Source organism: Anthonomus grandis, chromosome 2 (genome assembly GCF_022605725.1).
Source record: "Anthonomus grandis grandis chromosome 2, icAntGran1.3, whole genome shotgun sequence".
Taxonomy (NCBI): Eukaryota; Metazoa; Arthropoda; class Insecta; order Coleoptera; family Curculionidae; genus Anthonomus; species Anthonomus grandis.
In genome coordinates this window covers 6,100,671-6,115,148 of record NC_065547.1, presented here as the reverse complement: position 1 = coordinate 6,115,148, position 14,478 = coordinate 6,100,671, and the positions used below count along the sequence as shown (strand labels likewise).

The 14,478-nt window shown below is 30.8% G+C and overlaps 1 protein-coding gene across 4 annotated transcripts in view; it reads right to left on the bottom strand.

Annotated features, from left to right (window-relative positions):
• Nucleotides 1-274: 274 nt before the first annotated feature.
• The window catches only part of LOC126750468 (alpha-tocopherol transfer protein-like), a 54,378-nt gene continuing 40,174 nt past the window's right edge, over nt 275-14,478 (bottom strand). For 3 of the 4 annotated variants that reach the window (XM_050460096.1, XM_050460097.1, XM_050460098.1), the window contains exon 6: nt 275-3,623. In XM_050460096.1, coding sequence (XP_050316053.1) covers nt 3,424-3,623 — 200 coding nt within the window. In that variant the 3' untranslated portion in view covers nt 275-3,423. The remainder of the gene's footprint in view (nt 3,624-14,478) is intronic. The other variant, XM_050460094.1, reaches the window with a different exon arrangement.

Sequence of the window (14,478 nt, the reverse complement as noted above, 5' to 3'; positions counted from 1 at the left end):
TTTTATATTAAATTGGTCATTTTCGTCAATAAATTATTGATTTTTCAGCCATTTGTTAGCTACAATAAACTGTCATTAACGACTTTTTAAAAATTAGTCTTTTATCAAAATAAAAAAAAAACTAGAAAATTTTGAAAAAGGAAGAATTGATTTTTTTTGCTTAAAATTTTCCAATAAACTCTTTAATTGTAAATTTAATTTAAATTAAAATTTTCAGTTTTTTTATTAAAATGATTTGACACTTTCAGGCAAATTTGAACAATTTTGAAGAAAATGTCACAAACCAAAAATTTTAATGTACAGCATGTTAAATAAAAATCATTTTTTTTTAATTTAACCTTTTTGAAATTTTTATTTTGCATTTTGAATTCTTAAATATACTTAAATTTTAAAATTTGTAAAATGCGATTAATTTTTCTTTCACTTTTAAAATATTTTCAAATTGGATTCATTTGGAAAAATAACTCTTTTAAATATTTCTTTTTGTGAAATTTAAAAAATGAACTCTGGAATGTATTTTTTTAAACATTCTCATGTAGAAGCAGCCATTTTGGATTTTTTCTTAATTGTTTCTGATTTCTCCCAAGGATTTTAATATTTCCATTTCAAATTTTAAAAGTTCAAATCTTTTATGCGCATTTTTTTTAAAACTGTATTAAATTAATTTTTTTTGCCAAATTTACTATTGGTCAACATTTTAAAATATTTCAAATTTAAAATTAAGGGTCTAAACCAGCCATTTCAGTACGGAATCATGTTGCGAGGAGTTTTTCCTAAATATCTCCCTTAATATTTAAATTAAAAAAAAAAAAGTACAAAATTAAAAAAAGGCATGTTTTTTTATTAGCAATATAAAAATAATAAGATTTTTAAAGACCTCAAATTTTCTTGAAAAAAAAAGGTATTTGACAAATCTTTAAACATTATAAAAGAAAACTTTATGCTTAATAAAATAAGTCGAAACACGATAAGTTAATTTCTTTTCATTTCACAAATACTCGTATCTGAACGAAAAAAAATCCGGCTCGACGGACCACGTTGCAAATATACAAAAATGCTCAGATTTTTAATATTTTTTTTGGCAAAAATATAAGAAATTTCCACAAATAATAAAATATAATTTTAAGCAGAATTTCGTTTTATTCTAAAAATATTTGCATTTAAAAATAAAAATCCGGCTCGAAGGATCAATATGGTCCTAAAAGTTTTCCTAAAATTCCTCCATTGCAGTTAAGTTTACAAAAAATTTAAAATTTTTTTCTTATGACCCATAGCAAAATACTAAGACTTTTAAGGATTTTTAATTTTTTTTGACAAAATTTCTAGACATCCATAAACATTATAAAAGGGAATTTTGAGCTGATTAAAATAAACCCAAACACTATAGGGTTATCTTTTTTATTCCAGAGATATTCACATTTAATAATAAGAATCCGGCTCGAAGGACCATGTTGCGAAGAGTTTTTCATACATATCACTATTAATAATAAAAATACAAGAAAGTACAACAAAAAGAGACAAAAAATGCATATATTTTTATAGGAAAATATGACAAAATAAGACTTCACGATTTTTTATTTTGTGACAAAACTTTAAGATATTTGAGAAATCTACAAACATTATAAAAGAGAATTTTAAGCTTAATAAAATAAACCTAAATACGATAGGGTTATCTCTTTTCATTCTAAAGATATTCGAATTTATTAAGGAGAATCCCGCTTGAAGGACCACGTTGCGAGAAGTTTATCATAAATATCTCCGTTAATATTACATTTACAAGAGAAGTGCAAGAGACAAATAATAATAACTATTTTTGTAGGATAGTAAATAGAAAGATAGTAATAAGAAAATACTACGATTTTTAAGGATTTTAAATTTTCTTACCAAAATTTCAAGATACTTGAGAAATCCGTAAACATTATAAAAGATATTTTTGACCTGATTAAAAAAAGGCCAAACAAGATATTGCTTTCTATTTTCATTCCACCGATATTCGCGTTGATTAGTAAGAATCTGGCTCGAAGGACCATGTTGCAAGGAGTTTTTCGTAAATATCTCCGTTAATTAGGTTAGTTTTTATCACTTTTTAATGTAAAATTTTTCGTGCTTTTTAAGGTTTTTGTTTTTTTTCTTTTGGCAGTCTTATGTATTTTGTAGTTTGTATATTTTATATTCTTCTTGGATACCAGTTTTTTGTATGTGGCTATTATGCTAAGTAAACGATATTATTATTAAATTTATGAAAAATTTACAAAAAAACAATATAATCATATTTTATATGAGCAATAAAAAAATACTCCCGCATGTTAAGATTTTGAATTTTTTGACAAAATTTCAAGATATTTGAGAATTTCATAAAATGTTAAAAATAGGAGATTTTGGAGCTAAAATAAGCCTAAATGCGATAGAGTTGTTTTTTTATTCACAGGATATTTTTACTTATTGATAAAAATCCGGCTCGAAGGACCATGTTGCCAAAAGTTTTTCTCAAATATCTTCGGTAATATTCAATTTATATTTACAAAAAATACAAGTTTTTACATATAGTAAAATACTTTTGAGGATTTAATTTTTTTTTGACAAAATTTCAAGATTCCTGAGAAATCTATAAACATTATAAAAGAGAACTTTGAGCTGATTAAAATAAATTCAAACACGGTAGGGTTATCCGTTTTTATTCCAAAAATGTTTGTATTTGAAGGGAAGAAACCCGGCTCAAAGGACCATATTTAAAACAGTTTTTTTGCTAATATTGCCGTTAATATTATTTACAAAAAAAGTACGAGAGAACACAAATTTTAGTTCTTTTATAATTTATACAAAAGTGCTCAGATTTTTTCATATTTTGAGCAGATTAAAATAAGCCTGAGCATGACGGAGTTATGTTTTTTTATTCCATTTGATTGTATTTAAAAATAAAAATCCGGCTCGAAGGACTATGTTGCTACAAGTTTTCCGCAAATATCCCCGTTGCTATTAATTCTATAAAAAAATTAAAAGAGATAAAAAAATGCATATTTTTTGCATATTTTATACTAAAACATTTAAAAAAATCATAAAATTATTAAAAGAGAATTTTCACCTGATTAAAATAAACCTATACACTATAGGGTTATTTTTTTTCATTCTAAAGATATTCGCATTTAGTAATGAGAATCCAGCTCGAAGGGCCATGTTGCGGAAAGTTTTTCATAAGTATCTCCAGTAATAATAAATTTACAAAAAATTTACAAGACACAAAAAATGCATAAAAAATTATGAAAATTCAAAAAGGCCACTCGAAACCGTCCATTTTGAATGTGTCAAGATGTATTTTATCCAGGTTCCTGGACCTTATTACCTAAATACGCCCCTAAGTTAACACTATAAAAACGAGCTACATAAGCGAAGTTTACCAGCTTCCAGGACACCTTAAAAACTAACTTAATCGACTTCCAGTTTCCTAAAGTTTCCGGTAATTCCGCATAGTGAGTCTTTCTCGGCTCCGCACGAGACTCCCTGCCTCCTCAATGCGGAAACTGCTCCCTCTTTTTCACGTCGCGTAAACAATTCCTCATTTACGGCCATTTCGTCGTGGGACATTAAAATGGGGTGCGATTGCCTCAGCTCCTCTTTCCATAACTCTGAAAGAATGAAAAATTAGAGAGGGAAGGAAGTCGGACCGGATAATTAAGTATTAGCCGACGTAATTTACGAACTGGCGGAAAAGCGTCGGCATATGCCAGATTTTGGATTAATATACGTCAATGAACTGCGTGAGGGAGAAGGATGGTGGAAATATTATTTATTATGTATTAATATTGTTATTAGTATCTCTAGTACCCTAAAGAAAGTTCTACTGGGTCAAATTTATACTACTGACATCTCAGATCAAGGTAAGGTATATAATATAAGCAAATTATTTTTTTACTAATACAAATATAATCTACATCAAAGACTTCTCCATGCATAGAGTGCATGGAGAAGTCGTGATTTATTTCTGTAGAAGTTGTGATTTATTTCTGTGTACTCACAACAGATTTTTAAATATATAAATAGATGGTAGAGTAAGTATTCCTAGATTGGTAAAAACATGTCTACAGTAATTCCTAAAACTTAGTCCACCCAGGATTCTAAAAGCCAATAAAATTTTCTGTAGAGCAAATAATATCTTTATGCGAGGAGCATGCCCCCACGCTAAAATGGCATAAGCTGAAACCGGATGGAAGGTTCCAAAATAGGCTGTTCCTAGAGCCGTGGGTGAAGAGCAGCTAGAAAGGCAGCGGAGAGCATTTCGAAGTTTTCCCGCAACGTTGTCAATGTGCGCATGCCATTGAAGAAGAGGGTCCTAATGGACTCTAAAAAAGAACTGTTGAAGTAATGGCCATCTCCGACTGTCTCATCGTGAAAATGACCTTATTTGTCTTTTCTGCGCTTAAGTGTAGACGGTTCCTGTTAAACCACTTCTGCACTTAACCCTGTATAGCATCCATCCCAGCTCTGCACCTTCCAGTGAGTCAGCTGAACATGCTACAGTTGTGTCATCAGCAAAAAGTGTGAACTTACCGGTCTGTTCGATTAAAGGCGAGTCATTTATATAGATTAAAAAAAGTATGGGGTCCAAAACTGAGCCTTGGGGCTTGTATGTCAAATACGAAGCCAGAAACCTAATACTATCAAGACTAAAACTATACTTAGTTTTAGTCCTGATATATATATTATATATAGCAGGTTGTGAATAAATCATTTTCCTCAAAAAACCTTACTAACTGCGTAGCAGCAATGCACTTCTCAAAAATCTTTGAAAAAATAGGCAAATAATCTAGACGACTTAAAAGAGAGAAGTCGCAGAGAAGTGCGCGCCATAACTCCGGAAATGATTGAAAATGTGCAACAAGACTTTATTGATCGCCTTGGATATTGCCAAGCCGTGAATGGCAACCAGTTTGGTCATTTAACTTAATTTTTGTTCCTTTTTTATATGTTACATGAATCGTCTTTTTTTCGATAACTATTGACTTTAGGTATAGGACATGATGCATGAAACATACGTAGAATTCCACGTGAAATTCAAAAAAAAAAAAGGTGCTTTCATTTGAAAAAATTAAGTTAATGGTCGTAATTTATTTTTGAGCAACCCTGTATATACAAACTTAACGTACAAAAATGCGCAGCTTGAAATAAAAATCGACGGGTCCGAGCGTTTTTTTTTTCGAACGCATCCCTGAATTTTAAATGAATTTAGACATATGATGCACTGTATAAATGTTTTACTATAGGAATTTTTCCCTCGTTACTTAAAACTGGCAAAGTGATTCCAGTATTTAAGAAGAGAGAGTAGCTTGATATGGAAAATTGTCGCCCTGTGTCATTATTACCTTCAATGTCTTCATCATGTCTTTCAATGAGAGACTTTTGACAATGATATATATATATATATATATATCTAAGCCGAATACAGACGGGAGGTATCATTTAATAGTGGTCATCGACGATTTCTGCATGTGAAATGGGCATATATGCCGATTTAAAGGTCAAAAGCCCATTTTTTGACTTCCTATGGCATTTTACGTTCCAGTTACATTCTGGATCGTCTAGAAATGTTACTTTTCTGTATCTAAGCCAAATATAGACAGTAGGTATCATTTAATAGTGTTCGTCTACAAATTCTGCATGTCACGTGAGCGTATATGTCGATTTAATTGTCAAAAGTAAATTTTTTCACTTTCTACCGCATTTCAAATTCCAGTTATATTCTGAATCATCTGGAAATCTTTCTATTCCAGTGTATCTAAGCCACATACAAATGGAAGGTATCATTTAGTAGTGACCGTATACGATTTTTGGATGTAACATGGGCATAATTGCCGATTTAAGGGTGAAAAGTTAATTTTTTCATTTTCTACCGCATTTCACGTGCCAGTTACATTTTGGATCATCTGGAAATGTTACTTTTCTAGTGTATCTAAGCCAGCAAAATACAGATTATAGGTATCATGAGCGTCTACGATTCCTGCATGTCACATGAGCATATACAGGGTGTCTCGAAATTACATCGCAATATTTTACCAGCTGCATCTTTGTCTCAAAATAAGACAAAAACTTCATATACATGAATCTTTAAAAGTAAATAGTTTTCATGTTACAGGGTGTTTTATAATTCCCATTGAAGATGGTTTTTTGTAAGTATTTTCGAAACGCTTGGTCGGTATTTTTCGAAATTCTTATTGTATAATACTCTTATTATTACTAACTGATTTTATAATAATTTATGCTAAAACGTATACATACAGGGTCGATTAAAGTTAGTGGTTAGCAGTCAGGTTAAAAATGTCAAAACTTTTTTCTAGCTACTTTCTAATAATTTTGGTAATAAAATCGAAAAGAATCGATATTTTTAATTAAAAAAGGTGCTCCTGTCTTTTTTCGATAGGAACGCCCGTTTTTAAAATAATCAGACGAAAATGTTTTGCAACCTACACTCATAACGTATTTTTAATCACGTTTAATAAAATTCAAAGGTATGTTACAATTCATCAGGTAAAAACATGACATAAGACTATTACAAATACTTAATTTTAAGATTAAAAACTGTTTTATTTGTTATAAAATTTATCTCAAAATTGTAAATAATTGAGAAAAATTTAAAACAATTAACTTAACTAAGAAAAAAAACTAAAAATACCAAACAAAACAAACCAACAAAAGAAAACAAATTATAGCAAAGGTTCGAAGTGGTTGCCATTTTGTTGGAGACATAATCTTGCTCTACACGACTTATTGGGCGAGTAGTCCTTAAAATAGAAAATAGATTTTCCCTTATCTTATTAACCAACCAATTAATTCTCTGAATTAATTCTTCACGGGTATTAATTTCTATAGCATATATCAATTCATAAATAGTAATCTACTGAAGTTAGATCAGGAGGTCGAGGAGGCTAATTTGAAGGGTACAGGCTAAAAAGGGGAAATGTCACTTTTTGCTCATTTTGAGCTGTTCAGTCCGTTTAACTTTTAATAGACAGAAGTATCACCTAGTAACATTATACAGGCGAAAAAAGGGAAGAGTCGCCAGATATCGACAATTTAAATTAAGCTGTACTGGCTAAAAAGAAGGAGAGTCCGCGCGCCACATGCTAAGAAGGGGGAACGTCACAAATGCACGTTATTCAGGAACTGTCAGAAAGCTCTCTTGACTCCAGTTACTTTTATTTTCTGATTATGGTTACCGGTTCTGGTGTTTATTTATTGTTCGTCAAACTTGTGGAAATATAAGTGACAAGTCGTATTTTAATATTGTAGTGCTAATAAACAGTATAAAGTGAATCCAAGTGTCAGTGACAGTGAAGACTTTGTTGTTATGCCAGTTCAGGGAAAAAAGAGAAAAAGTTACGGAAGACTACCCGATGTTTCTAAAAAACTTAACCTACAAAGCCACGTGACAGGAAGCGACTGCCAATATAGACGTCTCAAGTGTGTTGATAAAGTTCCACTTAGTGCAAGACAAAAGATAATAAGTGAGTTTAATTTATTAAAATCCGTGGATAAGCAAAACATCTATTTGTGTGGACTTATTAGTGTCTGTCCTGTACAAAAGCGACGTCCACGTAACGCAGAAGAGGTCGCAAGATTACATGAGAGTTCATTTGCTTATCGTGTCAGAATCTCCTTAGATGGTGAGACAACAGAAGTACCAGTTTGTTTTAAGGCTTTTCTTTCCTTACATAGTATAACCAAAAAAAAGCTTGAAATTCTCTAGAAACCTTTAAAAATGATTGGTAGCGCCTCAATTGATAAACGAGGAAAACACTTAAATAGGCCTCTCAAGCTGAAACAGCAAGCTGAAGATTTAGTAGTCAATCATATTAGTTCTTTCAAAGGACGGCAAAGCCATTACAGCCTAAAGGATTTTTCAAAAACTCACCTGCCCGAAGATTTAAATATCAAAAAAATGTACAATATGTACAAAAATACCGTTACAGATCAAAAATATTGTGTGTCATATAAAACATATAGATCTATTTTCTCACGAGATTTCAACATTTCATTTGGTTACCCAAGGTCGGATACGTGCAGTATATGTGACGAATACTTGGCAAATATTAGGTCCCTAGAAGACAAAATGAAGAATGTGTCAGAAAATGCCATAGAAAAAAAAACAACTAGATGACAAAATCATTACCCTCCAACAGGAAAATCTACTTCACAAGCTTAAAGCTAAAGTGTTTTATTCAAGAAAAAAGGCTGCAAAATTATCTAGTCGGGTAAATGAGAACAAAGAAGCAATATGCATGGATTTTGCAAAAAATCTGCCAGTGCCCAACATCAGCACAAATGATGTTTATTATAAGAGACAGTCAGGATGTCATCTGTATTCTCTTTTAATATTCATGTTTTGTCGACTAGTCAAAGTATTTTCTATACTTATCCTGAAACAAACGGTCGAAAAGGCTCTGACGATGTATGTTCGATGTTGCATCATTTTGTTTACAACTTTCTACCTAGTAGTGTTCGAGTCCTCGATATATTTTGCGACTCATGTGGGGGACAGAATAAGAATTACACAGTTATCCGTTACCTCCATCACTTAGTGAATGTGCAAAAAAGGTTTGATGAAATCAAGATTAGTTTTCCCATTAGACGACAGTCATTTATGGAATACGACAAGGATTGTGGACTAGTTCAGCAAAAGTCGCGTGTGGAAGTTCCAAATGAATGAGCTGCATGAGTTAAACCAAATCCTTTTGATGTTAGGGAAATCACTTTCGATTTTTTTAAATGCTGGACTACACATTTTTCTACACTTTACAAAAATAAGTGTCCAATGAAGATCCAGCCCACACGTGAACTAACAGTCGTTAAAGATAATCCCAGGCTTGTCTACCATCGATCAACATGGAATGGTATGTGGGAATCGGCTGTTTTGATTGAACCGAAGAAAAAATGCCAATTATACAAAGATACCTCACTATACACATAATATTATTTTTCAATGTTAAGGATGTTTGATCTATTTGCAGGACTACTGCCTATAACACTAGCCAAGTACAATGACCTGCAGTGCTTAATGAAATTCTGTCGCAATCCAGCCACTAGAAAATATTTCTCTACATTAAAACATACCAGAAATGTCAAAGACAAGGCTTCCTTTCCAAAAGCTTCGTGTGTAAGAAGCGCAAAAAAAAGTCTTTGAATTTTTTCTGTATCTTTCCCAATTAAATAAGAAATTCGAATTAACCTTTGCTGTTTTGCTTTAGAATTGCTTGTGTATAAAAAACTGATGATACCACAAAACTACAGTGAAAATATGTGACATTCCCCCTTCTGTTGTTCCTTGTTTATTGTTCGTTACAATCTGTACTTTCTTCTTCTTTTTTGCTCTAAAAATGTTTTTAAATGAAATTTCATTAATATTTTCTCAATTCCAATCCCAAATAGACATAACAAACTAAATCCATTAATACATTCAATACAAAATAAAATAATAAGTTATTGGGTTTTAAAATTAAAAATTGATTTCCTGAAAATCAACGATTTTTGTCATTCCCCCTTTTTAACCTGTACAGTCATTTATAGGACCTTGATTCGTAAACCTATCCATAGTTTTAAACAAATAATTTTTACAAAGAACTATTTTATTTTACCAACGTAAATGCATAATAATTAAAATGCCAATTAAAACGACAAACAAAATTCAAGCAATAAACAAATTGTCAACGAGCACTGTCAACTACTATTTTTTATTTTATACATAGTTACCTTTTTAATACCAAGTCATGATTTACTTAAAACTTAATAATTATTATTCTTTAAGCCAGAGGTTTCTAAAGAAATAAGACAGGAATACATTTCTTATGTATAAATGTTGGTTCTTTTTAATTTTACTATCCAAATAATTAAAAAGTAGCCAGAAAAAGTCATGACATTTTTATGACTAATTTTATATCCCTTGTATACCTTGTATACCTTGTATACATTTTAGCATAAAATGTTATAAGATCAGTTAGTAACAATATACCAGTAGTATACGATAAGAACTTCGAAAAATAACGACCAGGCGTTTCGAAAATAACAACAAAAACCATCTTTAGTAGCAATTATAAAACACCCTGTAACATGAAAACTATTTACTTTTCAAGATTCCTGTATATGAAATTTAAATGAAATATTTTGGATGTCACATGGGCATAATTGCCGATTTAAGGATCAAAAGTCCATTTTTTCACTTTCTACCGCATTTCACGCTCCGTTATTTCTTATAATATCTTTTGAAATTCACCAATGAATATCATCAATAAAAGAAAGCTTGAGTACCTATAACTTATGAGGAAAGAAAGCAAATATCACCTTTTAAAGTCTGTTGTCCAAGGAAAAGTTTATAGCAGAAAACCGCCAGAAAGAAAGGGATCATCATGACTTAAAGATTTTAAAACATGGTTTTCAAAAACAACTTCTGAACTATTTAATATAGCCGTGATTTATCCAGGATGATCGCCAATAATGGAAACGACAAGTCAGTTGAAGAAGAAGAACCAAAAATGCTCAGAATTATTTAAAAAGGCCCAGTTGAAGGTTGAAAGATGGCAAAACTGCAATTTTTTTTAAAAACAATATAAACTTTATTATTATCCATTTTTCTTCACAGTGTCCCTTTCTTAAACCCTATAATACTCTTTTCAATTAATTTGCCTTATCACCCCTTAAAAAATACATTAATTAACCCAAAACCCTTGGGAACGAAGATCTTTCACACACAAAACACCTCCCTTAACACCTCAAACGAAAAATATTACGTTTTTTCCCTTTTGTATAGAATAAATACGAGAAAAAACATTTTTCAGCAATCTGAATCAGATATACACCTTAAACTGGCGCGCTCTATACAATCTCGGGCCCTTTTTAAGCATTTATGCGTTGACATCCGAGTGGTTAGAAAAGAAAAATGATGCGGCCGCCCAGTTTGAAAAGGATAAATTTTTAAAATGTGAAAAATGCTGGTTTTTGATTAAACCGAGCGCATTTTAAACTCCCCTTTCCGGAGGCAGTTTATCCTCTCCGTAAATTGGATAATAACGTAACCCTCTGGACTCTCTCCAAACTGGATGAGCGAGATTTTCTTATTTTATGCCTATAATTTTATAAAACTTCCAACGTAAATGTGAATGATATGTTTCTGACTTTTAGTTGACAAACCAAAAAAATACAATTTTGTATACTGCAGGCTCTTTTTTCACAAAATTTTAACTTGGAAATTTCTTAGTATCTGTTAATGATTATTTATTTTTTTCTTCATCTTAATGATATTTTTTGTTTGCGTTTATGTGTCTCTGGGATTACGGGCTCTAAAGTTAAAAGTAAAATGTTTATGAGAACTTATTCTTGAACATTAATTTGTGGTAATGAGAAAATCTGTTTCTTCTGACTTCTTTATCTGATAATTACCCTCAAACTCAACGACTATTCCCAATCCAATTATATCACCCTGCATGTTATATAATTTATATAAATTATTGTAAATTTTTCTCGTATTATTGAGTAAAACTGACAACTGCTTTAAATCGATTTCACACCAACTCGCAATTAATTTAAGGATAATGCACAAATATTTTATTTATTCTTCGCTTATTTAAAAAAGAAACGCCTGGCAGTGTATCCAAAGTTCAAAGTATATTTATTTAAATTATAATTATACTCTTTAAATTATTATTATTATTATTACTGTTCCTACAAGATCTTTATCATATATTTGGGTTTACCCTATACAGGGTGATTTTTAAGCTCATACTTTTTTTTTAAACTGTGTATAGAACTCGGTAAAATATACATTTTTTTCAAATAACTTTTTTCGATACACTCAAAAACAAGGGACATACAGAATAAAAAAAAGTGCATATGGGTTTGTTTTCCATCGCCTATTTATGTTTAGTTTTTGCTCGAATTTTCGTATTATCGACCACGCATTGTACCGATCAGTTAGTCTTAGACACTTTTGGTTTATTGTTGTTAATTTTAAATTTGCAAATCCTAAAAATGGCACATCGTTATGAAAACAATCAACTTGTGGATATGTTGCTTATTTATGGAGAGTGTCTTCAAAGTGCTGCTTCGGTATTATACGCAGACCGCTTTCCTTTGAGGAATCATCCTACACCCAGAAGTTTCATAAATCTTATTCAACGGGCTAGGGATACTGGCGGTTTACGGGAACATCGTGGAGGGCATGCAAGAAGAGGAAGGAGACCTGAAAATGTTCATAGGGAAGAACAAATTTTAAATTTCATCGAAGAAGATCCAACAACAAGTACTCGAGTTGTTGTGGGGCAGGTCGGATTAAGTCAAACAAAAGTATGGACAACATTGCGCGAGAATCAATTTAATCCCTTTTACGTTCAACGTGTCCAAGCGCTACTGCCTGAAGACTTCCCCCGCAGAGTTCAGTTTTGTGAATGGTTCCTACAACAACATGAAAATGATCAACATTTTCGAACAAAATTTTAGCCATGGACGAGGCAACATTCACCCGAAACGGAATTAATAATTTTCGAAATACGCATGTTTGGTCTGTTGATAATCCCCATGCAATTCGCAAAACCAATTTTCAACACCGCTTTTCTGCTAATGTGTGGGCAGGAATTGTGAATGGGATACTTGTTGGATCATTTATCTTACCAGACCGTTTGACGGGCGATGTTTATTTGGAATTTTTGCAAAATAATCTGCCTGTTCTTTTAGAAGACGTGCCACTGAATATCAGGTAAGCTATGAGGCTCCTGCAGGATGGAGCACCTGCCCATTTTAGACGAGAAGTAAGCGAGTTTTTGGATATAAGTTACCCAAATCGGTGGACTGGCCGAAATGGACTAGTTGCATGGCCACCAAGGTCGCCAGACCTAAATCCATGTGAGTCCAAATCATTTCTCTATTGCGTGCCGTTACGGAACAGTGGTTACATCGAGCAAATCGTTGTGTAAAAGTTAATGGTGACAACTTTGAACAACTTATTTACAGTGGACCGTAATGGACTCGTATTGGACATCAAAAGGTTATAACTTTTGGCAATGCAATTTTTTTATTTTTCGGTTTTTTGAATAAAGTTATTTGAAAAAATTTTTTATTTTATCGAGTTCTATACACAGTTAAAAAAAAAGTATCAACATTAAAATCACCCTGTATATCTTAATTAGGATTTAAACATTTTTTTGTTGCAGTAGATTATTAGCGCTTAAGTATCATATAATTTTGTAGGTGGATATTTTTAAGTAATTCTGAGCCTTTTTGGATACCTCCTCTATTCTCCTTATTATAACACTATTTAGGAAAATATATTCTTAAAAAATATAAACTAAAAATAGGAGCTTGTTTCATTGAGCATTTGCTTGAGCTTTTTTGACCCTATTTTTCTTTTTTTATAGTGGATTCGTAGATGTTTTAAATTTTGTGTTTTTTTTTCTGTTTGTTTTGAAATAATAAGAATTTCATATATTCCAGGTAATTCTTTCATTAAACTAAATATTTTGTTCTTGGATATTTGCTTTATTTATCTTATGATATAACCATAATTATAATTTTTTTATTACGGAATTTCGCTTTATTATTAATTTCTCTGCTTTCTTTCTATATATTTCTGATATTTATTATTAACTAAATATTAATTTTAATATATAATTTGTTTCTGATTTACTTTTTTTAAAAGTCTCTTAGATAGCCTTTTTGGATACCTCCTCTATTCTCCTTATTATAACACTATTTAGGAAAATATATTCTTAAAAAATATAAACTAAAAATAGGAGCTTGTTTCATTGAGCATTTGCTTGAGCTTTTTTGACCTTATTTTTCTTTTTTTATAGTGGATTTGAATTCTTTCATTAAACTAAATATTTTGTTCTTGGATATTTGCTTTATTTATCTTTTGATATAACCATAATTATAATTTTTTTATTACGGAATTTCGCTTTATTATTAATTTCTCTGCTTTCTTTCTATATATTTCTGATATTTATTATTAACTAAATAATAATTTTAATATATAATTTGTTTCTAATTTACTTTTTTTAAAAGTCTCTTAGATAATTTTTTGAGGATTTTTTGGACATTTCACTCTTTTTCCCTCTTCATTATTTTTTTATTTTGTTTTCTTTCGTATATTTTTCTATTGCTTCGAAATTTTCAAAGATAATAATAATAGTTTTACTTATTCCAGGCACTTTTTGCATAAAACTGGGGCTTTTTTGATATTTGGGGGCTTGAAATAGCTAAATAGCTATAGCTTAAGTGGCTTATTTTTGGAAATTTAAAAAAAAAATATTTAGGTGGTTCATAATTTTTATAGTTTATTTGTATTTTTTCCAAATTTTATAATTTTCGTGGATTTCAGAACAAAATTTGCTAGTCGTGCTCGAGAGCATTTTTGGATATTGCTCTTTATTTTTATTTTATTTCGTTTTTCAGAAATTTCGTAGTTTATTTTAATTATCCCGCTTTTTATACATTTGCAGTTTT